Genomic DNA, 25,484 nt, shown 5'->3' on the forward strand with positions numbered 1-25,484 from the left:
TACTAAGGTTACCACGTCGCCTTCCTCCACCTCCATGGCACTAGCTTCAGAATTTAGTATGGTTTCCAAGGCAACGGCGCATGTGCCTTTCTTGTTGGAATGTATCTCAGTGATCCACAGTTTTCCGCGTCCAAAAGTTTTTCGGCAGTTTGCCATTATATGAGTGGCTTTGAACAGGCCAGAAAGCAGAGGAGAGGAGAGGAGAGGGAGAGAGAGAGACAGAGACAGAGACAGAGAGAGAGAGAGAGAAAGAGAGAGAGAGAGAAAGAGGAGAGGAGAGAGAGAGAGGGAGAGAGAGAGCGCGACAGAGAGCGAGAAAGAGGAGAGGAGAGGCAAGAGAGAAAGAGAGAGGAGAGGAGAGAGAGAGAGAGAGAGATGAATCCACAGTTATACAGAGAAAGACAAAGAAAGGAAATGAAAAAAAGAGAGAAAAGACAGATATTTAGACAGATAAAGTATGAGAGGGTGGGAGGCCTCTTGGTCAAGGCAGATCCAGATGACAGTAGAGAACGTGTTGGCCATAAGGGTCCTGGACCAGAGAAATATTGGGCTTTGTGTGCTGTGCTGTGGTTCCGTAAGGTTTGATTGTCCAGTGCCTAACCACTTTTCTTCCAAGCACAAACTGTGATCCTTGCAGTAGTGGTCAGTTTCCTCAGAGCCGTTCAGCCAACCCTCCCCTCTCTAACCCCAATCTTCTCCCCTCCTCTCAGCCAACCCTCCCCTCTCTAACCCCAGTCTTCTCCCCTCCTCTCAGCCAACCCTCCCCTCTCTTCTCCTCCTGGACCATCAGCTGCTGCCTGACATCAGGTTAATGGCTTGTTCCAGTTTGTGTCTCAATTTGTGTTTACGGCAGTACCCGTCTCTGTCCAGAGCCGTCAAGATCTATACAGTGAAAGGAAGATGAGCGAGAGAGAGAGAGAGAGAGAGAGAGAGAGGGAAAGAGAGAGAGAGAGACAGAGAGAGAGAGAGAGAGAGAGAGAGAAAGAGAGAGGCCATTAGTTGATAGACATACACATACATGTTCTAATTCAATATTCTATAGTAAGCTTTCTAGCCACAGACCATTTGAAGAGGTTGAATAGAGCTCAGGATGAATATGAAGTCTAATCTCATAAGACATGGACATCAAAATGGACCCAATAATATTGAAATGGAATTTGCAATTCATGAACCTTAAGTAAATTTAACTGTCCACCAGCACCACAAGAATATCTGACAGAACAAACAAAAAGACCACATAACAAAATCTTGTTAAAATTCTCAGAAGATAATTAAGACTTTTGTTTTTCATAATAGAAGCTCACATCTACAGCTCCTTCCACATTTACACCAGCACACCTGAAGCCAAAACTAGCAAAAAGCAATGAAAGCTGATCCTAGATCTGTGTGAACCGGGTGCGGAGGATTACTGTGTGACTAGAGGAAGTTTGCTTCTGAACCCACCTCCTCTTTGTACTTGTTGATGTAAAAATAGAGCTCGTTGAGCGCGCTCAGTGTGTTGAACTCGCTACCATGGAGACGAGACTGCTCCACCAGATAGGCATCCATGTCTTGATCGCTGATACTGGGCATTTTGCTGATGTCTCTGTAGTACCTGCAACACACCCACCCACACAAACGCACCATCAATACGCTGCTTATCACCGCCAGTCAGTGTGAATTGACCAGCACGCAAAAATCAAACACAAGCTCATGCTGATTGCTTGATTTAAGAATCTGTTTACAAAGTCACCCAGTGGACACGAAGGGAAAACATGTCTAATGATGCCGACCATCTAGCGGTGGCCTCTTCAAGTAGTCAAACACTAGCTATGTCCCAAAGGGTCAAGGGTGAAATCACCCCATTGCAGTTAACCTCAACTTACTGCAGACTTTTGTAACTGGTTAATATGAGTTACTTCTGGAAAAAAGCTCCAAGCTAAATGCAAACAGTGGGCTTTATCATATGGACAGGGCACAAGGAACAGAGGACGCACCTCTCCACCCAGTTCTTGTAGTTGGGGATGTCTTTAGCGTACAGCAGCTTGTTGGAGGGCGAGTCCTTGCCCAGGCGGTGCTCCGAGGTGGAGCACGAGTCCATGAAGGTCTGGGCCACCACGGAGAGGCAGGCGTCCGTGATGCTGCTCTTATGGATGTCGAACACGAACTGGGGGTTCTTGATCACGTTCACCCAGAACCTCAAGGGCAGACTGGAGGGGGGACAGAGAGATCAGGACAAGAAACCAAAAAAAAGCACTGGAAAACACCACGCCATCCCACAAAAGCCCTGCACACGGCAGGGAGTCGGATGTGGGTACGCGGGAAGTGAAAGAGTACGCAGGCGCACCAGTTACTCTTCCACGTGTGGCGCACGTCGGGGTCGCTGATCTGCCTCTTGTCCGCCTGCTCGTCCAGGAAGTCAAACATGTACTTGATGGCGAGAGGGAGGGCACTACCGCGATGAGCCGTGCTGAACACCGTCTCAAACAGGTCGTCCACAAACTTCTGAAGAGTACCCTGTTCACACGGGACAACGTGCAGTGAGGTATTGTCACTCTACTCCATCCAGCATGCGCACACACAAGCACCTCAACGGAGATATTTTACTCTGTGCTTTTTGAAAGACATCCGTAAAGCGTACCAACAAACAGACAAACAATCCAAATCAACAGTTTTTGGTGGTGTGTTCTCTCCTGTCATTTTTCTCTACTTTGAAGAAGAGTTCACTCTCTAGGCATGGATTCCTTATGCTAATTAACACCACTCTCATTGGCCACCTCAGTGGGGGCGGGATGGTTTAAGAGCTCTGCAGTAAACTGAGGCGATTGCCGCAGAGTGGGGGTATTTGTTTGAGGCGGGGCATTCGCTTGACATGACATCACATCTTGCAATGGATAGAAACAGCTTGTAAAAGTGCATTTTTTTCTCTAGAAAGAGGAACGCGTTGAGACACAGTGACAAGTCGCGTATGTGTGGACTGGCAAGGAGAATGCAGTTTTGTTTACTATGCTTCCTTGAAGTTATCCTGCGCTCAGGAAGCAGACATCACACAAAATCGTTGCTCTCAACGGACAGTCTCAGGCAGGGTAAACATACCCGTGTGCTGAGTGTCTGCAGGTAGGTGCATTATTCACACGTAAGGCAGCACATTACAGCACCACGGCCCCAAATCAGCCTAGACACACAAACACACTGCTGCTCACTGCTCACCCTTTATGTGCTCGTAAACTCCAATCAGATTTGCTATTAGCTTTAAACACTGGCAAGAATAAATTCCAGCCAAGCTTGTTTTAAGCTTATCCACCCATCTCAGTTAGCCAGCCCTGGACTAGAGATTCCCAACAGACAGCATGTCGTCTGGGTCAGACTGTGTGCGTTCATGTTGATGCTCAGGCGCTTCGGCTGCTGCCGTTCCTGAACGGAGGATGATGGGTACGAAAGCAGCGGAGTACCTTTGTTGCCAGGAGACGGGTGAGGTAAATCTCAGACACCATCTTGCTGCCGCGGTCGCCCTCGCGCTGGTCGGCGTGCTCGTGGTTTTTCACCAGGTGCCAGAGCTTGGTGCCCGTCTCCTGGTCAGGGGTGATCATGGGCGCTCGAGAACGCAGGCTGTCTGGACTACTGGAGGTGCGCAGCAAACTTTCTGCTCGATCACATCACACACACACAAACACACACACAGAACCACACAGAGTAGCTGAGTGTTAGAAACAGAGAGCTGATCCAACAATAATGTAACAATAATCTAACAATAATTCTTAGTGAAGTCGAGTCAAAGTTTGGGTCCGGCAGATGTTCTGTCTAAAACCATCAGTCCAGACCTTTCAACAGTCCAGCTGTATATGAGACTGGTGGAAATCTTCTGGCTAGTGAGTGTGGGTAAGTGACGTGTCCTTTTGTTGTCTCAACAACACTCTTTGTTTGGATTGGACGGCTGGGGTTGAATGACCTTTAACACTTTTAAAATGTCCACTTCTTACAGAGGGGGAGAAACTGAGGCACTGATCTGACGCCACTTTGACTGGGTGCTTGACACAATGGCTTGAATGAAGGATTTAGGTAGAGGAAGCTGATCCTGAGTCAGTGAAGCTGCCTCAGACGTTGGGGTCAGAGAGAACCGGGGCTCACCGTATCTGCTGAGAGAGCGCGTGAACGTGAAGGAGTTGGCGATGTTATACGCAGACACCTGCTTCTGAACCAGAGCCACCACGGAGCCGTCTGTCACCTGCAGAGACGAAAGGGAGGGGAGAATCAGCACGCGACACGGCCGGCGTCTGTGTCTGTCCAAGAGGTGCCCTCGGGCGGCCTGACCTGGTAGTGTGCCAGCGTGTTCAGCCTCTTCCAGTCGCTTTCGATCTTCGTGGTGACGTCCTCGTCCTGGAGGATGACCCTGGTCAGTCGACCCTGTCGCCATTCTGTTGGAGAGACGAATGCACTCGATGAGAGCTACTGGCTCTCTGTTAGGCACAAAGCGACGGCACGTGAGAGAACCAAACACGAGAACCAGGTGGGCAAAATGAGAAGGTCCAGTAAAATAAACAGGCACCGCTTAATACCAATCCCGGACTACGAGATCCATCTTAACCATGGCGTTGGGATGATGAGAGAAAGCTAATCACCAATTACTGCTCATTTGCATAATACTAACTGAAGACCACAGAGGACTTTTTAATTACAGGACTAAACATTAATTTGTCATGTGTGTGTGTGTATAAAGTGTGCACGGTGCTGTGCTCATACCCAGGTCCATGTCGTCAGCCTGCGGTCTCTGGGAGTAGGGGATGCCTTTATACACCGCATCCAGGAGCTTATCTTTCCCCTGCGTCACCGTGTCACAGTTCAGGACCTTCACCGGGACCTCGGTCCCTGCCTCCCCCTCCGGTGGTATGCACATCAGAGTCTGAGAGGGAAGGGATCAAAAGATGCGGTTGGTGGGGGGGGATCAAACACATTATGACAAGTGAGAACGTGCCTAGAGAAACGCGTCTGTCCCCTTTACCCTCACGAACCACTGCACAGCCACGCACTCTATCTGGAAGGTGAGGGCCGGTCGGGACAAAGGCGTGTGTCCAGGTGTCGAACGTTCCCACTGGAGGGTGGCGGTGTCTCAATAGATCCAGAGAGCTGTTCCTCCATGCCCTGTCAGCCTTTTCCTAATCTAGCCATGCTTCCCGCTACAGCCTGACAGCAGCATAATCCCTGGGACTGGGACGTCACAGATGAGGACCCTGCCTACCGCCATAGGCCACTGAAGATGTAGGGCGGCGATTTACCTCGACTCGAACAACGGGGAGAGTATCGACCGTAAATAAGCGTGTGTGGTCACGTGGCGCAGGCAGAACAGAGGTATGGAAACCAAACAGGACAGAAAGGCCTTTCACTCTCTCAGTCTGACCCTTACCTGTTATACACGCAGTAAACCAAGATTGCAAGTACATAAAGGACCTGTGGTACCCCTCCTGGGCCCTAGCATTAGCTCATTAGCTACTTCATGGCCTCAACTGTGCACTCCTGTGGCCTCATCGCTCCTTTAGTATATGCAGGGAGCCAGTGACCTGTCTCGCAGGCAACACGCCAGTAGCTGCGGCTTACAAGTGCCTTGATGTATCTGCATGCTAATAGTGTTTGGGTAGTGAACTGTGGTGTCTGTAGACATATGTGAAGGTCACAGGTGCTAATCAGGCCACAGAATAAAATGGCCCCACTCTCTACACAGCAGCATCTGCAGCTATGACCCCGTACTGATCGCTAAAGGCAGCTTGTTTTTGGGACCTCGCTTAACACACACACACACACACACACACACACACACACACACACACACACACACACACACACACACAGTGGATGTGTTTAAAACTCAATTACACAGCATGTCATGGTATCCACAGAAAGAGATATTTCATTAAAAAAAAAAAAAAAATTCTACAGTGAGCTTTAAGTACACCCACACACAGAAGTACATATCTGAAGCAGATCTCAATAACATATCACTGAGTTTACTCCAGAGATGTTTGTGCTCCAACTTGAATATGAATAAAGAAAATCTCAAAGATCTTAGTTACTAGGCAAACTACACTTCACTCTGCCCTCGTGACAATAACCACATACGATGCATCACTCTAACTGCTGATCTGTGGTACTGTGAGCAGGTGCTGTCCTACGGACCTTGACCTTTCCTTGACCTTTCCTGCTGGCTCCCGAGGAGAGGGTCTCAAGCCAGTCCAACGGCTCAGGCTTGCGCCTGGCTGCATTCATTATCGAATCCTATAAGCTGATCCAGACCGAGCAGGCAGCCATCAACTGGTCAGTGCTGAAAAAATGGACCCTAGCAGAACCAGGCTCGTTTACTTACCGCACACTACGCCAGACACCCACGTTCTCTCCATCTCTCTCTCTCTCTCTCTCTCTCTTACTTCCCCTCCCTCTTTTGAGAGACATTTCTGGGTTTGCATGAAGACTCTTTGCCTCGGGTGACTTTTCATGTGTGAAAATTGTGTGTATTTAAATGCATTTAAGTTCAGTGCTTCCTGTCATGCCTGGTTGTTTAGTCTTTGATTACTGGCCTTGAGCTTTGACTGTTAGAGGGAGACACGGCTGGAAACACTGTGTGTCTTTTGTCTGAGGAGGACGTTTCTTCAGAACTTGTAGCATGTAACAGTGATAAACATAACGAGATGTTGGTCATGTCACATTCCAGGGACATGGGGCATGGATGTGGTGGGATGGTAGTGTGTAAGGCTGGGTGGAGTGGAGGTGTGTGTGGTGGAGTGGGGTGTGGGGTGGAGTGGAGGTGTGTGGGGTGGAGTGGAGGTGTGTGGGGTGGAGTGGAGGTATGTGAGGTGGAGTGGAGGTGTGTAAAGTGGAGTTGAGGTGTGAGGTGGAGTGGAGGTGTGTGGGGTGGAGTGGAGGTGTGTGAGGTGGAGTGGAGGTGTGAGGTGGTATGGAGGTGTGTGGGGTGGAGTAGGGGTGTGTGACTATACATTCCAGAAGCAGATGAGTCTGCCCAGAGTGAATGTTTGGATAACCTTCCAACTCCAGTCCCCTCAACGTCAAAGGCCGCACAATGTACTGCACGTCCTGCTTGAAATTTCATTACTGGCTCCACGAACCATATGCTCTAATAACAGAACTGTAGAAAACAACTCATTCTTGGTTTGCTTGACTTGAGTATTTATCTACTGCACTGGAGTCAAACACCTGGCCACAGCGCTCGGCAGTGGAGCAGTGGGCTGTGGGCCGAAGGGAAACAGCAGAAGGATTGTGGGAATGCGGACGCTGACCAGCTGCTTGTAGTCGATCTGCTGGCGGATGAGCTTGTCCTCGCTGAGGGAGTAGCGTGCCTCTCCAGTGATGGTGTCTATGGGGCCTTTCTCCATCTGCTGCTTTATAGCACAGTAGAGCATGAAGAGGGGCTCACCAGCACACTCCTGCAGGACGAGAGAGGGAGAGGGAGAGAGAGAGAGACAGAATCACAATGAAACCTTATTAATCAATTCCAATATACAAACACACAAAGAGAGAGCAAGAGACAGAGAGCAAGAGAGACCTCAAGAAAGAGACAGTGTGAGAGAGAGACAGCGAGAGTGAGCAAGAGGGAAGAGAAAAGGTTGGTGGTTTGATCATCATCATCATCATCATCATCATCACCACAAACTCACTTCAGATACTCGAGGGCTCCGTTCTCACAAGCACCATCCACTGACAGCAATCAAATATGTAACTTTCATTTTAAACAATACAGTAAAATAAAACGACTTCATGCCCTTTAACAGTTTAAATGCAATAATTCTGTGATTGACGGACGTACGGGAAAAAATACCTTAGGTGCCAGTTACATGTACAAAAAGTGAGTGAGTGAGAGAGAGAGAGAGCGAGAGAGAGAGAGAGAGAGAGAGAGAGAGAGAGAATGAGAGAGAGTGAGAGAGAGAGAGTGAGAGAGTGAGTGAAAGAGAGGGGGGGGGAGAGAGTGGGCCTGATGATGAGAAAGAGGGACCACTGAATCCAGATGCCCAATCACATTCCTTTTTAGATGGCATTTGCAAGCAGTGAAGAACTCTCCAATTACCCACTTAAAAGCTATTGATGACTAAGCAGCAATACTGAGAGAAGGCTGTTATTTAGTCCTTAAGAAAGATCAGCTTGACATTATTAATTACAGCCTGACATCCTGATTCACACTCAGCTACACAGTGCGCACGAGAGAGAGTGAGAGAGAGAGAGAGAGAGAGAGAGAGAGAGAGAGAAAGAGAGAGAGAGAGAATGGGAGACAGAGAGAACATAAATGAAGTACTTGGGCAGAGGGCTTCCCTAATGAATACCTTCTTAAAGCACATCAGGAAACATATTTACAAAGTTTAGTTGGCTACACAAGCTTGTAGTCTTTGCTGGTCTCTGTTCTGTACAAAATCTCAATCACCCTGTATGACAGCAGCTGTAGAAACGTCGGCCTGACAGACATTGGTGTGAGCGCCGTTATTTTCGACATAGATGATTTTCTTTGGCGCGTGGTCGTTTCCCATGCAACACTCCAGAAGGCCAGCTCTCTGAGGAGTCCTGGTGGAAGACTGATGAATGGGGCAGGGCTATCACCATCAGGCCTTCAATAAGCTCATTGCAAGCATTTTGGAGTAATTACTCCAGAAGGCCACAGTAGTGGCCAAAAAAAAAAAGCTTCCACATCTGTGCCGATGGGCCTTAAACGTGCCTGGCGGAATGCCAAGGCTGCATTCAGATGGGGCGTTCGCTTGCGTCCCTCGGCGGCTGTTTCGCTCAGAGGTCTGGGAGCGGCTAACAGGACATGGCATTGTCGGTGCACCTACCCGCCAGGGCCGTGGGTTTCTGGAGGCTGTGGCCCGAGCTGGATTTACGACCCGAGCTATTATGCGCGACCCACTATATTAGATGCATTAGAGCAGCCCCATCCATGCTCGCACATCAAACAGGGAGGGAGAGCTAGACATCCAAGAACGTTTGGACAGCTTGGCAGATGAAAGCAGGTTTGAAGGTGACAGAGCATTTCTAAGAAAGTCAGTCAGCATGGCCCACCTTGAGGAAGCGATGGAGGAGAAAGGTGAACCAGTTGGTGAGCATCTTCTCTGCCACCGACTCGGTCCTGCAAGAGGGAGACAGCGGGGTAAGGAGCGCCCTAACACAGCGTTTCCGTAAAGTCCTCCGTGGTGGAGTGGTGGAAGCCTACCGGCGGAGCAGCAGTTTGGGGTGATTGCGGTTCTCCAGGTTCTTCTCAATGAGGTCGGCCAGGAGCTGTTTGAGCACCACGGTGGCATACTCCATCCTGCCCTGCAGCGCCGCCATTAGGAGGGAGGCCACGTTGCCGCGGTCGCGCATGGAAAATGACCTCTGCGCCTCCAGCGTGTGGATGAACGTCAGAAGGAACATCTTGTTGTGCAAAAGCTGGCTGAAGAGACGCAAGGCCTTCTCTACGTTAGCTGGAGACTGGAGAGAGAGAGAGAGAGAGAGAGAGAGAGAGAGAGAGAGAGAGAGAGAGAGAGAGAGAGAAAGAGAGAGGAAGAGCAAATGAGTGCAAAAACAATGAAAAGAATGAGAGGACAGGAAAGTGACAGAGTAGGGAGAGAGTAAACAGAATGAGGGAAAGAGATGTGAAGGCATATATGAAGAACATGATACTATGGCTCTGTAAAGTCAGTGGGCTAAAAGAAACAGCCGAGAACAATGGGAGAAGAAGCACACGCCATTTATCCCGCCCGGCTCCCGCAGACGCCCAGCCGCCGTCAAAACGCCATTGTTCAAGAACTTGTTCCTTCCTGCCGTCTACGTTCAAAACACGTCACAATACGACTGTTCTGCCGGGGCCTTGGCGTGCGCCCGAGGTTTTAATTAAAAACTGCGCAGAAAGTGGCGCGTTTGCTTGGAGGCGCAGCGGCGAGACAGTGCCGGTGCGATGCTCCTCCTCGGGGCATCCAGCAGCCCCCTCTACTCCCCTCTCTTCTCCTCCTGTGGCGGCGGGATTAAAAGAAGAAAGAGCTCCAAGTTCCTGCAACCTACTTACGGCACGGCTGATCGTCAGACAGCACTCGGGGAGAGATCGACAGACAGACAGACAGAGACAGACAGAGACAGACAGACAGATGGGCGGGCGGAGGAGAAGCGGCTGACTGCAGCAGATGAGCTATTCTCGAGTCGGGTCCTCTCACATCTAGCTCCTTGAGGACGGGGTGTTCCTCGATGCCGGGGAACATAACCCTCATGGTGTAGGTGCGGTATTCCAGGAAGGGGATCTTCACACCGTCCATGTCGTTGGTCAGCTCCTGGATGTCCGTCTGCAGTTCGGCGAAGGCTTAAGGAGAAGAGGTTCTCATCAGTTCAGGTTAACCAGCAATCCACAGAGGAAAGGCACACCAATTCCTTTTCTAGAAATCTGAGACCCCGGCCTTTGAATGAAACTTCCCAACCCAATAAATACACCCGTGATGATTTGAACCCTACACAATTCACTGGATTACAGACTTGGTAAATTCATCAAGCCCATGATTTTTCTCTGTCAGAATGAGGCATCAGTAAAAGTATCCCGAGATTAGCCGAGGAGGAAGTGCAGACTAGGCTTCCGCTTGTTTACATAAACACACCAGCAGCTCTGCCTAAGCTGCACAGCACATCCCTCTAAAGCCACCAATCAAATCAGCTTCAGAAGGTGGGGGACTAGGAGTTCAATGCTTCCGCAAAGACTGTCAATCCGTGAATCAACTTCAGACCTGCTACAGTTACACACAGACACACACACACACACACACACACACACACACACACACACACACTAAACAACAACTATCTGATATAAGACACGAAGAGCTGAAAAACACCGGAGAGAGAGCGAAGTAGGAACGTGAGTCGGCTAAAAGCCTCCTGCTCCCTTCGATAAAACCCCGTGGTGACGGAGTCTCAGGGCAGAAACCACAGCAGACGACGCTGATTACTGAGCAGCTGGGAGACCCCCAGAGGACCGCAGTCATGAACCGGCACACCCTTCCTCTGTGCACTCAAACGTGGGAGGCCAATCAAACAGTTTTCAACTCCCCATCATGCCCGGATAGCATTCCGAGGGTGATACGGTGACGATCAGACCCACGGAGACTTCCAACGAGAATCGGATTAGCCACCCTGGCTTCCTGCTTACGTGGCGCTCTGTCTACCTGACTCTTGGGTGGGCGGAGTTATGAGAGGAGGAGGATCCTGGTTTGGGTCATGCTCTCACCTTCCTTACATTCAAGCGCCACCCTGGACTCCAGGTTGTCCATCTGCAGCTGCAGGCGCTTGAGCGTGCGGTCCGCGTCCCTCGTCTTCCTCTTGTAGGCGATGAGCACGGCAATGATGGCAACCAGGAGGACGCCGCCTCCCGCCCCGATGCCAATGATGGCGGGCAGGGTCAGGGTGCTGTCCGAGTAGATGTGGAGCATGCCTGGCGAGTACTCCAAGCCTCCGACCAAAATCTACACAAACACACACACACACACACACAGATGCGCGCGCGCACACACACACACGCACACAGACAGAAATCATCATTTGTAGCTACAAACCTCTGAAGTCCTGCTACTGACGGCGTCTGCTAACGAGCCCTGGCCTCTGATTGGCTGAGGTAAGCGCACACATTGCTCCCTCAGAAGTAATCAGCTCCTAACTGTAAGAGATGTGTGTGAGAGGCTGCGGTCTCCCAGCTGGGCCCCGGAGGAGGAGAGGCCGGAACTCGTCTCCAGAGGGCTTGTTTCGGGCCACTTCACACAGCAACGCTCGCCGTACAACACACACACACACACACACACACACACACACACACACACACACACAATCGTCACCTCCATCCTGGGCTCTGCAGAGCTGCCCGTGAAGAATAACACCATGTTTAATGTAAGTCACGTGCTTTCTAACAGGAGGAGATCAAAAATGGATTGGGAATGACTGAGGGACTGAGGCGCTGGCTTTAGTTCGGAGGGGCAGGGGAACCGGCGAGTAGCATAACTGCATGATGATAAGAGCGAGGTTATTACTCTTCAGATAACCTACATTCTGCTGAGCGGCTTTCCCGCCTTCGGAGCATGGATGCGCCGGCAATTCCTCACGGGCCACAGCGATAACTAACCAGTGTGGCTTCTCCTAATAAATGCTCTTTGTGATCCAGCACAAATATTGCCCAGGAGCTGATTCCAGGAGTATTATATATTACCATAAGGAAGGCTGAAATGATAATAAAAAATATTTCATTATCACCCCCAAATATCTTATTTTAATACATCTTGCAGACAGCAAAACACCAGGTTGTGAAGAGTTCAGTTATTCTGTTGTCCAAAGGATATTGCTCAGTCACAACTACGGCAGTAGTTCCTCATCGGGGTCCGTCACTGAAAGAACAACTACTTCGGTGGGCTGAAAATGTTTCTTTGACATTCCTAAATTGCATTTGTATAGAACGCTGTGGTACAGGAGGTGGTTCCTTCAGCCATTGGCTTTTTATGCCCTTCAAAGCCAAAATGGCTAACCTCAGCCTCGGCACTGCGCCATCACAGCGTGGCACCCTCTGAGCGCGACGGCCTCAGAGGGGTACGGAGCGACGCAGATGCGAGCAGTGGGCGGAAGGTCCGGGATAGACGCTTAGCGCTGGAGTGTGCGGGACTCAGCCTTTTACCGCATCGCGCGCCAATTAAGCGCGGCGTCACACTGCCTCGCCTAACGAGGTTCACCTTTCCGCCGCTCCGCTGCGTGAATTATTGAGGACGGGGAGCAGGGGGGAACAAACGGGGGACCCGGAGAGCCGTCAATATGTGTCAGCTCATTAGCCGACTGATACCAGAGTGCTCGTGCCGTATGGCTTCCTCTCTCTCTCTCCTTATTCCTTTTCTCGCACTGCTCCTGCTCTCTTCTGCTCTCTCTCCATCCGAGTCTCCTCTCTTACCTCTCTCCCTATCGCTGTCTAACTCCGCCCCTCTGCCAGTGTTGAGGGAGGGGGAGGGGTAAGATGGGATTCATCCATTGGATAATAATCTCTTCTTTGATTCACACATGCCTCTCTTCTCCTCCCCCCCCCCCCCCCCAACACATTGATCACATGCAGTTGAGTTTGAATGTTGTGCTAAATTAGCTGGGGAGATAAGAGCCAAGGTGGGGGGTAGGGTGTGTGTGTGTGTGTGTGTGTGTGTGTGTGTGTGTGTGTGTGTGTGTGTGTGTGTGTGTGTGTGATGGGGTGGGGAATTGATCTGTTTTAATGACACTGAGTGCCTGTAATTACCAGGACACCTGAGACCAGATACCGGCAAATATTTACACTCTGGAAACAGTAGCAAGCAAATATAAAAGCAGCTTTTTGAAAGCTGAAATGATATCCTGAGTTATGGAAGGTGAGAAGTGTTTTGCTTCTCCTTTGACCACACTCTCTCTCAGCCACTCATATTTCTCCCCTCTCTCCGGTCCCCTTTACACCCCGAGCTTGGCTTCTCAAGCGCATCCCAGTCTCGCGGCTGTAACAGCAGGTCTGGCTGCACATAGTCTAAGATCACAGCAAAAAACAGCTTGCATCAGCATGGCTCCGTAATCATAAGAAGAACTTAATGTACGACGAGACTCTCTCTGCAGATCTTTAGGTTTTGTGGATTAGCAACCGAGTAAAGAATGGCTTTGCGGCCAAGCCTGTAATGGGATTGATTAAGTGAGATGTATGGGGCTCGCGCTCCTGCAAACCAAACATTCAGCACTTCTGCTTGCTCCCAGCCACTCATCCATTTTCTGCCATATTTATTAGAGAACACACAATATAATAAAAGTGCATTCATAAATTCTGATACAGAGGCGGGTAAATCTGGAGAAGCAGGCAAGCGTTTGCTTGCGCTAACCAGCGGGAGAAAGGGCTCACCATGACTCGCTGCTCTCCCGTCAGGTCCGGTGAATCGCACAGCAGCTGAGACTCTGAGACAGTTAACAGACAAGGCGTTTCTCCAATCATCACGGAGTAATTTAGGCGGGCGTTGCCAGGGGCGGGAGGGATGAGGTTTTTGCCCTGAAAGCATAAACAATGCCAGCAGGGGGTGTTTATGGTTAATCCCAGGCAGCGTTTTCTGCTTGTTTTTAAGCCTCATTCTGACCAAACACCGTTGGGAAGAAACCCGTTACCTTCAGGATGATGGGTGACCCAGGCTTGACCTCAAGTATCCCAGCATTGCCAAGCGGGTCAAACGTGGGGTTGGGATAATAGGTGAAGGGCGTGCCGTTGAGGATGAGGAGGGAGCTGACGTTGTCCAGGATGAAGCCGAACTCATCTGGATGGAGGCCAGTTTCGGGAGCTTGCCGCTTCGTGTAGAGAATGGGTGGGGCTAAGCAGGTCATCGTGGAGTCGTTCACTACTGTACACACCTGAGGCAGGAACAGATCTGTTATTAGGGTGTTCCTCAGCTCAGGACCTGCACTGCCACTATATGGCTACTATTCAGTGTGTACTGAACTGGTGGGACAGTGTGTACTGAAGCGGTGGGACAGTGTGTACTGAAGCGGTGGGACAGTGTGTACTGAAGCGGTGGGACGGTGTCTACTGAATTGGTGGGACAGTGTGTACTGAAGCGGTGGGACGGTGTGTACTGAAGCGGTGGGACGGTGTGTACTGAAGCGGTGGGACGGTGTCTACTGAACTGGTGGGACAGTGTGTACTGAAGCGGTGGGACGGTGTGTACTGAAGCGGTGGGACAGTGTCTACTGAACTGGTGGGACGATGTGTACTCAAGCGGTGGGACGATGTGTACTCAAGCGGTGGGACAGTGTCTACTGAACTGGTGGGACAGTGTGAACTGAAGCGGTGGGACAGTGTCTACTGAACTGGTGGGACAGTGTGTACTGAAGCGGTGGGACAGTGTGTACTGAAGCGGTGGGACGGTGTGTACTGAAGCGGTGGGACGGTGTGTACTGAAGCGGTGGGACGGTGTGTACTGAACTGGTGGGACAGTGTGTACTGAAGCGGTGGGACATTCGGGTGTGCTAAAGTGATGGGCCAAAGCAGAGGGGCAGTGTGTGATTAAAACTGTGCTACAGCAGTGTGACAGTATGACGAAACAGTCTGTGCTGAAGCAGTGAGACGGTCTGTGCTTACGTTAGTGGTCTCCACGCCGTTATATTTGGCCCTGACTTTGGGCTCCTGGATGGTGAGCAGGTGAGTTCCTGTGACGGTCAGAGACGTGCTGCCACTGCAGAGACATAAAGACACAAATGCTTTGTTTGCTCTTCACAGCCTCTTTGCATGTCTTTGTTTGGTTACTTTTCCAATTTGCATGTGTGTGTCTGACTCACTTGATAATGGTCCAGCCAGGCTCCATGCTGTTGATCGTGGGGTCCTCCGTGTAGACATAGCGCAGGTCGCTACTGATCTCCGCCTTGTCTATGAACAGCTTGATGGACGAGGCCCCCGCACCCGTAATGGAGGCTGGAGTCACACACACGATCTCCCGCAACGTCCTCCTGTCGAGCGGTGCGCACACAAGGATGGGTGGTTCATACCCTGACGAACACGGCAGATTACTGCTGTCTATCAGTTCCAGATTTCTGATCATCTAAATTACCGACGTGTTTAAAACCACGAAATTATGCATCAAAAGAGCTGCGATAGTGCTGTGTGATTTTGCATAAATGATCCCGTGAGTTCGGTGTAATGCTTCTCCTAGAGTTTCTTTTTCTGACAATATGTCAGCTCCTGAGTGCTCAATCTCTCGTCTTCTGTTTTTGGCTGGAGTCCTGGACCGCCCACAGGGCCGTGAGGGCCTCCATCCAGGATGGGCTTGTCTGCTGGACAGGCACAACCTCATATATCTGTCTGGCTTCAGGCCTCCTCTTCGTCTTGTGTTTGCATGCACGAGGAGAGTGCCAACCAGAGAGCGACGGTCAAGCTACAGCTCTAATTACAGACCCGCCCACTCTCACTGCAGAATCGCCCGGTCCTGCTACAGACCTGCCTACTCTCACTGTAGAACCGCCCAGTCCCACTACAGACCCGCCCCCTCTCACTGCAGAGCTGCCCCGTCCCGCTACAGACCCGCCCACTCTTGCTGCAGAAACGCCCAGTCCAGTTACAGACACACCCACGCTAACGAAGGGCGGTGCAGCGGATCGACACGGCCGCCCTGGCTGCGGCCGGAGCGCTCGAGCTGCAGGCAGAGCAAACAGATGGTTGGATGGCCATAGATGGCGAGCCACTTACTTAATGAAGCGGCACTCCTCCTGGGCCAGGAACACCGTGACGGAGCTGCCAGCGTCCAGGTGCCGGCCGGTGACGGTCAGGCGAGTTCCTCCCGACACAGGTCCTTTCTCAGGCCACACCTGACCGATGCTGGGAGCCTGGATGGAGAACACATACGAGATACTAGCTCCTGACCAGTTGCACCACTGTGCACACCACATCCACAATCACACACGCTTGCACAAGGACATCCATGTGGATCCAGAGACCTTGCAAGGACCTCTTATTGCGTGCACACACACACACACACACACACACACACACACACACACACACACACACACACACACACACACCCAAATCTTATAACGGTAACGTTGTGGCTGCTCCTGTGTTGGGCTTGTTCTGTGTGGTCTGTGGGTACCTGCATCCCCATCCATGTCTCCCCATTTAGGGGCTTCTGCAGGGTGGGACCGCCAATCTGTTTTTCATTACAGCCCCCAAGAGGACCATGCAGGACCATCTGCACTGTGCCTGTGTGTGTGGGTGTGTGAATGCACGCGTGGACGCGGACATGTTTGTGTGCTTGAGTATCAGGGTGCTCTTGCATGATGTTATAGCTACGTGTCTGCATGTTTGGGTTTTGATGAAAGATTCCTCGCAATTGTAAAACATTTGTGTGTGTGTGTGTGTGTGTGTGTGTGTGTGTGTGTGTGTGTGTGTGCGCGCGAACGCATGTTTTCATGTCTGCATGTGAGCGTGTGCATGTGTGCGAGAGTATTTTCATGAGTATTCTTGTCATGCTTCTTGGCCTAATGTAATACACTAATAGCCCCATCCCACAGAGCAGCACTTAACCCTGAGCTGTAGTAAAGGTGGGTGTTTGGTGGGGGAGGTCGTCCTCCTACCTCCAACATTATTGCCCCTCTCGCTCAGATACACAATCACATGAGCTTGATGGGCCACTCGATTGGCTAACAGATTCCAGAAGGACTCCTATTGACTCTTCAGAGAACGCGATTAGATTGGCTCGGCGCCCTGGGGAGCGGTTTCTTATTCGCCAACTGAGGCATTCCTCTCTGGACACATCTAATGTAACGTCATCGCAGGGGGCGGCACACTAATGCGTTTTTACAAGGACTTTTGCAACAGTTGGGCAGGCGCGAGCCGAGCAGTGCACAGGGAAGCGTTACGAACCACGAAGGTGTAGATCTGCGAGGACTGAGCACGGAAGTCTGCACCGCAGTCGCCGATACACAGCTCGACGGAACCGCTAGGGGGACTCGCCATGAGAGACTCTTCCATGTCGCACACAATCCTGAGGGAGCAAACACACACACACACACACACACACAATGAGCACACAAAGGTAACACTGTTAACTTTGAAGACTCGGCTGAAGTGTATTAAATGGTTTCTGCAGTTGGTGTTTCTCTGCTTCTGTCCGAGGTCCGTGAGTGCTGCACGGCTCACCTCTCGGCGCTGACATACTCCTGTCCCACGGGGTTGCAGCGCACGCCCGCCACTCGCACGTGAGTGATCTCCCTCACCTGCAGCCCCAGGTTCTCACCCTCGATCGTCACACGTGTGCCCCCCTCTTTAGGACCTGTCACAGGCTGGATCTGTGCATGCAATTTAAAAAAAAAAATAAATAATCGATATTATACAATTAAAATAGACTATTCAATTTATCCAGATGTCATGTTTACAACCTATTCATCGAGTATTTGTTTGTGCGTGCGTGTGTGTGTCACCTTAGTAATGCGTGGATGACTGCAGCGCACGTTCCGGCGGGCCTGGTGCATCCAGTTGAGTTCAGGTGAAGGGCAGTGTGGCTTCAGGAGACACCTCTTATCAGACAGACACCAGCCACACTCGAACATGCTGTCTGCCTTCAGACACAGGCCACAGCTGTCCCTCTGAGCTTCACACTTATACAGGAGAGCTGTGGACCACGCACACACACACACACACACACACACACACACACACACACACACAGTGACACACGGTCATGGATCTGCATGCACACGCACGCACACTCATACACGGTAACGAATCCGCATGCACACACACACAGTCATACACGGTCATGGATCCACACACACACACACACAGCTGGAATAAAATGTTGCTCTTTGCTGGTCGGAGGCTGGTGAATCGTGGGAGTGGGAGCGTGCTGTGACTCTATAATTGAACTGCAAGGAGAAGAGCAGGACAGGCAAAGCCCACGCCTGCATTTACCATACACAGCGTTCGGATATCTGCTCCACCAGCACGCACGCACTAATTCAATGATTAAAAGGACAAATGTATTAGGACACACAAAGTGGACAAAAGTATTAGGACATACCTCTTAATCGTTGAATTCAGGTGTTTCATTCAGTCCCATTGCCACAAACGGGTATAAAATCAAGCACATTGCCATGCAGTCTGACTTTACAAACATTTTTGAAAGAATGGGCCATTCTAAAGCGCTCACTGAATTTGAACATGGTACAGTCATAGGATGCCAATACTGCAAACAAGCCAGCTGATGAAATTTCTTCCCTCCTAGATATTCCACGATTGACTGTGAGTGGTGTTATCGAACCGTGGACGCGTTTAGGAACCACAGCAACTCAGCCTCAACGTAGCATACCACGTAAAGGTATGGAGCACGGTCCCCGAGTACCCAGGTGCATAGTGTGTAATAACACGGTCAAGCAGCTGCATGAAACCCATACTTCCCCACCCACAATGCCAAGTGTGGGATGGGTGGTGTAAAGCACACGGACACTGGACTCTGCAGCAGAGGAAACAGTTCTGTGGAGTGACAAAGCACGCTTCTCTGGAGGTCCGAGGGACGAGTCTGGGTTTGATGACTGCCAGGAGAACGTTACCTGCCTGACTGCACTGTGCCACCTGTACAGTTTGGTGGAGGAGGGGTAATGCTGTGGGGTTGGTTTTCAGGTGTTGGCCTGGGCACATTAGTTCCAGTGAAGGGAAATCTTAACGCTTCAGTACACCAAGACATTTTGGACAAATGTTAGATTCCAACTTTTTGCGGGACAGTTTGGGGAAGGCCCGTATCTGTACCAGCACGACTGGGCCCCAGTGCACAAAGCAAGGTCCATAAAGGCACAGTTGAGTGAGTCTGGCGTGGGAGACCTTGACAGGGCTTGACGGAGCCCTGACCTCCACCCAATCAAACACCTTTGGGAAGAACTAGAACGGAAACTGTGAGCCAGAACCTCTCATCCAACATCAGAGTCTGAGCTCAGAAATGCGCTTCTGGATGAATGGGCACCAATCCCACAGACACACTCCAAAACCTTGTAGAAAGCCTCCCAGAAGAGTAGAGGCTGTTACAGCTCCATGTGAATATCTGTGAGTTTAGAACAGGACAACATAAAAGCTCCTGTAGGTGTAATGTGTAGGTGTCCTAATAATTTGTCCACACAGTGTACACACACATACATCCCACATGCTCTTGGCAAGCCCTCTAAACAGCAGTGGTGAGGCAGGCAATGAAGATTGCTCTGGTACTGACTAGCTGAGGCCAGGGAGCAGGAGGCTACTGGGTACACCACTCCCTGCTCCTCCACACACACACACACACTCACTCACACACACACACACACTCACTCACACACACACACACACACACACACACACACACACACACACACACGCTCACACACACACTCACACGCACTCACTCACACGCACACTCACACGCACACACACTCACACGCACACACACTCACACGCACGCACACTCACACACTCACGCACACACTCACGCACACACACTCACACGCTCACGCACACACGCTCGCTCACACACACACACACACACGCTCACACACACACGCTCACACACACACGCTCACACACACACACACACACACACACACACACTCACACGCACACACACTCACACGCACACACACTCACACGCACACACACTCACACGCACACACACTCACACGCACGCTCACACACACACACGCTCACACACACACACTCACACGCACACACACTCATACACTCACACGCACACACACACACTCGCACACTCACACACTCACGCACACACGCACTCACACACGCTCACACGCACACACACGCTCACACACACACGCTCACACACACACGCTCACACACACACGCTCACACACACACGCTCACACACACACACTCACACACACACAGACACACTCACACAGACACACTCACACAGACACACTCACACACACTCACACTCACACACACACACTCACAGACACACACACACAGACACACACACACAGACACACACACACACAGACACACACACACACACGCACAAACACACACACTCACACACACCCATCTCTCCCTTCAAGCCTCACGTGTGCAGGGCAGTGTAGGCAGAATTCAGATCTACACATTTCGCTTTCTTTCTACTTCCCTCCATCCTCACACTCCGTCCTGCATGCTCTTATCTCCGGCTGTCACAAACACACGCACGCACCCACAAACTCTCTCTCTCACCTTCTCTCTCTGTTGAAGGAGGAAGTCTTTGTCTCTCGCTTTAGGCCTGCCCCCGTGCCCCCCCCCTTATCGCTCATACACTCTTTATTTCCCTCTCCTCTCCTCACAAAAGGTCAGAAGCTACTGAAAATCCATCCTCTCCAACATTCCATCAAGCTGGAAAACACAGCGCTGCGGCGAGGATGAAGGACAGTCTCGGCGTTGTCTTCAGCAGCACAATAAAGGTATAAAAAAACAAAAATAGACCCGAGGCAGCAAGTCATCAATAAAACACCACATGTAGGACGGAGGGAAACCTAGACGGAGAAATCTTATACGCATTAACGGCGCGTCGACATCCACCCAAACGCAGCACATCTCTGCACTGGGAGAGACTATGCACATGGACAGGGAAGCCGGTCCCCACTACGTACACGCTCAGCTGCTCCACCCTACTGGTCTGGGACCCCTGTGCCTTTGCACACATGTAGTTCGAGTTCAGAGTAGTAGACACATTCTACTACATTTTGGTTGCGGGGAGAGTTCACTCCTGGAGGTCCACGGCGGTGCAGAATCCAAACGTTTGAGCTCCTGCGAGGCTCACGGGCTCTAGGTGAGCAAACTAATTAGGTGTAGGCAGGAGAGGTGGGGCAGAGTGCTGCTACGCCCTGCTACTCACCTCTCATGGATGCGGGTTTGTCGATGGGGAAGTCGCTGTCCCAGACGATGGAGAAGTCCACGGGGAGGTCCCCCATTTCGTTCCCCTCATACCAGTACTAGGGAGACAGAGCAGGCACAGTGTTACGCACCACAAAAACACACTCTCACATCGCAATCTCTCACATCGTCCATGCAGAACACGGCCCCTAACCAACCCAACCCTTTTACAACAAGTTTGTAAAAATCATCTCTTATTTTATTTGGATATTTTTATATTGAAATCTGATTAAAATATTCAGAAAAATTGTAGTGTTAAAATGTGTTCATATCGCTATATAAAATCAAGTTACATTTCAATAAACACTGTGAATTACACATAAAGCAGAATTTTCTTTTAAATATGTTACTTGTGTGTGACATTTGTCAACAATCATATGTCAACAAACATATGATTTGTTACAGAACTTTTGCATTTAGAAAGAGGCCTGTAGGATCTCCAAATCCATCCAAAGTGACCCAAGCACAGGTGCTTATGTGCACAGTGTGTGTGTGTGTGTCTCCCACACGAAGAACACCAAGGCTTGCATTAGCGGAGTAAACAGGTTTTGTGTTCTCCAACACACAACAGAGGAGGAAGACTTTTCTTTTTTTCGGTGTGTTAATTACCGAGTGCAGTGAGAGGGCTTGACCGAACCATGCTGGGGCTTCCGAAAACACGTGGACCAGGAGAGCTCGTTTTAAAAAGCTGCGTGATCCGACCGAACGAACGCGGCCTCGCGCTCCCTCTCTCTGAACCAGTGTCGGCAACAGTCCATCTGAGAGCCGAGGCCACCACGCCGGCCCGCTTCGCTTTCCATTTATGGCAAACCCCGGCAGGCCAAGAGGTGCCGACAGCATGGGGCTGCTCCTTCAGCTGGTGGTTAGGCCGGGGCAAACGTCAGTGGCTAGCCCTGTCTTCACCCAGCCATGCAGCTCACATCGATCACTACAGAGCGAGTTCGTGCGTGTGTGTGCGCATGTGCGCGTTTGATTGAGAGACATGGACTCGAGACTTCGCCAGCTGTTCTGGAGGAAATATCCGTGAGGAAGTGGAGTGCACCAGTCTACGGCAGAGATGATGACAGCCCTGAGTGGAACTCTCCCGGCCCGCTGGCGCGAGGCTCCCCCCCCCCCCCACCTTACATCGTGATTGGGGTCAATGGTCAATTATGGATGACCTGGGGGGGAGGGGGGATGCCATTTGAGCGTCGTCGGCTCATTTTGCAATTCGCCGGGAGATTTTTTGTCAAGTCTCAGAGAGACGAACAGGGAATATGTGACAAGCTCTGGAGAGATGAAGATTTGCAGCTTGGTGGGACAGAAATAGGATTCTGGGTTTCACCAAAAAAGCCGGAAATATACCTGAATCGGAATGAGAAACAGCAGTTTCAAAAACCCTGTAGAAAGAGCTGTCCATTATCCTGACTACCGGCACTGTGATTCCAGTTTAAATCAAAACACGCTTAAGAATACAGCAAAGGAGAAAAAAAGTGATATAAAAATCCCAAATAAATAAAAATATGTGAAATGGGTCGTTGCCATGTCTGAGCCATGGAGAGAGAGAGAGCGAGAGAGTGTCACACACAATGGATTTTGGGCAGTAATATGATGTATTTTCTTGCCTGTTACCTCCTCTCCAGTGAAAGGCAGGGCAGCTTTGAGGAGATTAGCCGCAGAGGGTAAACGAGCCACAGCCTTTGTGTTGGCCCATACAATACAGCTTATCTGTGCCAGTAGTGAATTGATTTTCTTCAGCCTTGTCTTCCAACAGCATCGTGGTGTTCTGTGAGGAGACAGCCTGGCCTGATTCTGTCAGGAGTCTCAGCGGGAATGACTAGTAAACGACAGCAAGATATTCTTACCTTTAAAACACCCCTCCCTCCGAAAACCACACAAATCCGTGCGCAGCCCATACACGGTCTAAAACACACACGCACCATACTGGAAACTATCGGCAAGATGGGAATTCTGTGTCATTTTGGTTTCATTTTCACATGTGGGGTCTATTCTGGTCTCACTTGCTTCGACATGCAGGCAGCGCTGGCTGGCCTGATTTAAGAGTGTGCGCTTTAGAAATGAGCAACTCAACAACCTTCTTACTACAGCAAAGTTAAAACTACAGCACGGTTGCCGACACTGGGGATGAGGAATGACTCAGGAAGGAAGCACACACACACACACACACACACACACACACACACACACACACGCACATGAAAACACACATCCAAGCTGATCTTCTCTAAATTAAGCAATCTCAATTAATTCCAATAATGGAACTTGACCCTCCAGGCACTAAATTGGATTTAACTCTTTCAAAAATATTTACTTAAGGGTTAGAAAAAAACACCTGTGGCTACTTTTGGCTCCAGTTGGACTTGCAGACTCCCCTAAGTGACAGAATGAAAATCAATGGGACTTAATGATGGACACTTTCCTGTACATTTAATTCAGTAACCAAAGGAGTCCAGACTCAGCAGAAAGCCACGGTGGCATTGGCAACATCTGGGAAAGGGCCCGTCTCGCGCGGTACTTAACGCTAGCCTCATCCCTGAATCATAGGTGTCCTGTTACCGTGCTTCTACCAGTAATAACAGGATAGAATTTGCTCAGCTGCGTGCTGTGTTCCTTTAATTGCCCTGCCGAGGAGAAAGGAATTCTGTGACAAGATAATGGGGAGAAAAGAATTCTGTGACACAATGAGGAGAAAGGAATTCTGTAACATGATAACAGATAGAGATGCAACTGGAAATCATGGCTGTCCCTGCCAAAGCAACTATGATGCGATTTGGCTTGGTTCATTTCCATCTGGAACTGAGGAATGATATGAGTCTATAGAGGAGGGTTGGCAAACGCTCCCAAGAAGGAAATAAAGACAGAGAGAGAGAGAGAGAGAGAGAGAGAGAGAGAGAGAGAGAGAGAGAGAGAGAGAGAGGGAGAGAGAGAGAGGTAAGAATGAGCAAGACAGGACGGGTGGTTGAACTTATGTCACCATAAAATACGTAGGTGCACTCATCTAAGGCCAACCAAAGTGTTTTTTCCCCTCATGAAGACTACCGTCATCTCACACAGAACTTTCTGGAATGTCACTTACAGGGCCATTTCCTCATTAAGAGATTGCAGTGCAGCTGAGACTCTCCCAGAGTGCCCTCTGCCTATGGTTCAGTTAACGCCATGAAACGCGTCAGCCGCTTACTTCGCACTGCCCCCGATCGCCGCATCGGCCGATAGGCTCGTTGCTACGGCGCCCACCTGCCGCAGCGCGGCCGTGTCCTGCGGGATTCCGCCACTGCGGGGCAAAGGACGAGCAGGACGGCTCCCTACTGGCGACCCTGCAGACCTGGGTGGGCATGGTCCATGTTCATGTTCCTGTGATGAACAGAGCTAGAAGCACTTTTTCTCTTTTTTTGCATGTTCCACTCTGTGGTGGAGTATAAAAACGCTAATGCCTGATTGAGCACTTGATGAGAATAATAGAATAATGAGGGTGAGCTGGTTCAAAAAGCCTGACAAAAATAACATTTAAGTGTTTTTATTCAAAAAGCCCCTGCTACCCTGCACAGAGGATAATGGCCTTCTTTGTGAGGGGCTCTCTTCATCAAGAGGCTGGTTTAGAACTTGGGCATTGTGTAAAAAAGGTCTCCATGGTACGTTTCCCCGGTAACACGGCCGGTGTCTGTCGCTAAGGGGTCAGCGGCGCTTAGCAACACTTGCACTTATGGACTCATTTTGGGTATTTTGTTCACCATTTTGTGAAGGGAACAACAACAACAAGAAAGAAAGAAAGAAAGAAAGAAAGAGAAAAAGAAAAAACATTCTTCCAATCTGCCTGCACCTGCACCTGCACCTTTTTGTCTTTGGCAGAGGCTGGTGCCGTTTCCACCCCCACGCGTGTTTGAAGGACGCGCCGGCCCAAGACATGCGGACGGTGGCGTTGTGACACCCACGTGGGCAGTGCACGTCCGACCTTAGAGCGGATCCGGAAGGAAGCAGTGGGTTGGAGTCAGGAGCACACGGCACGTCTCCCCCGCGGACACTACCCGAACGGTCGGACATTACAACGTGACTGTTAAAAAGGATAAATGAAATAAAACAAATATAGAAAAATGGGGAGCAACAGGTT

At 50.4% G+C, this 25,484-nt stretch overlaps 1 protein-coding gene across 2 annotated transcripts in view; it reads right to left on the minus strand.

Moving 5' to 3' along the window:
• Positions 1-766: 766 nt before the first annotated feature.
• Positions 767-25,484, minus strand: part of plxna3 (plexin A3) — a 103,917-nt gene continuing 79,199 nt past the window's right edge. Inside the window, exons 11-32 of one of the 2 annotated variants that reach the window (XM_035521821.1) lie at positions 21,342-21,438; positions 17,920-18,110; positions 17,639-17,787; positions 17,363-17,483; positions 16,187-16,323; positions 15,283-15,450; positions 15,086-15,179; positions 14,119-14,358; positions 13,862-14,005; positions 11,213-11,447; positions 10,155-10,297; positions 9,179-9,435; positions 9,028-9,094; positions 7,263-7,409; positions 4,720-4,879; positions 4,291-4,394; positions 4,108-4,204; positions 3,432-3,622; positions 2,327-2,496; positions 1,977-2,189; positions 1,444-1,594; positions 767-882 (exon numbers count right to left, since the gene is read on the minus strand). In XM_035521821.1, the coding sequence (XP_035377714.1) occupies positions 787-882; positions 1,444-1,594; positions 1,977-2,189; positions 2,327-2,496; positions 3,432-3,622; positions 4,108-4,204; positions 4,291-4,394; positions 4,720-4,879; positions 7,263-7,409; positions 9,028-9,094; positions 9,179-9,435; positions 10,155-10,297; positions 11,213-11,447; positions 13,862-14,005; positions 14,119-14,358; positions 15,086-15,179; positions 15,283-15,450; positions 16,187-16,323; positions 17,363-17,483; positions 17,639-17,787; positions 17,920-18,110; positions 21,342-21,438 (3,372 nt within the window). In that variant the 3' untranslated portion in view covers positions 767-786. Of the gene's footprint in view, positions 883-1,443; positions 1,595-1,976; positions 2,190-2,326; positions 2,497-3,431; positions 3,623-4,107; positions 4,205-4,290; positions 4,395-4,719; positions 4,880-7,262; positions 7,410-9,027; positions 9,095-9,178; positions 9,436-10,154; positions 10,298-11,212; positions 11,448-13,861; positions 14,006-14,118; positions 14,359-15,085; positions 15,180-15,282; positions 15,451-16,186; positions 16,324-17,362; positions 17,484-17,638; positions 17,788-17,919; positions 18,111-21,341; positions 21,439-25,484 lie in introns of those variants that run through there. The other variant, XM_035521822.1, reaches the window with a different exon arrangement.

Source organism: Electrophorus electricus, chromosome 23 (genome assembly GCF_013358815.1).
Source record: "Electrophorus electricus isolate fEleEle1 chromosome 23, fEleEle1.pri, whole genome shotgun sequence".
Taxonomy (NCBI): Eukaryota; Metazoa; Chordata; class Actinopteri; order Gymnotiformes; family Gymnotidae; genus Electrophorus; species Electrophorus electricus.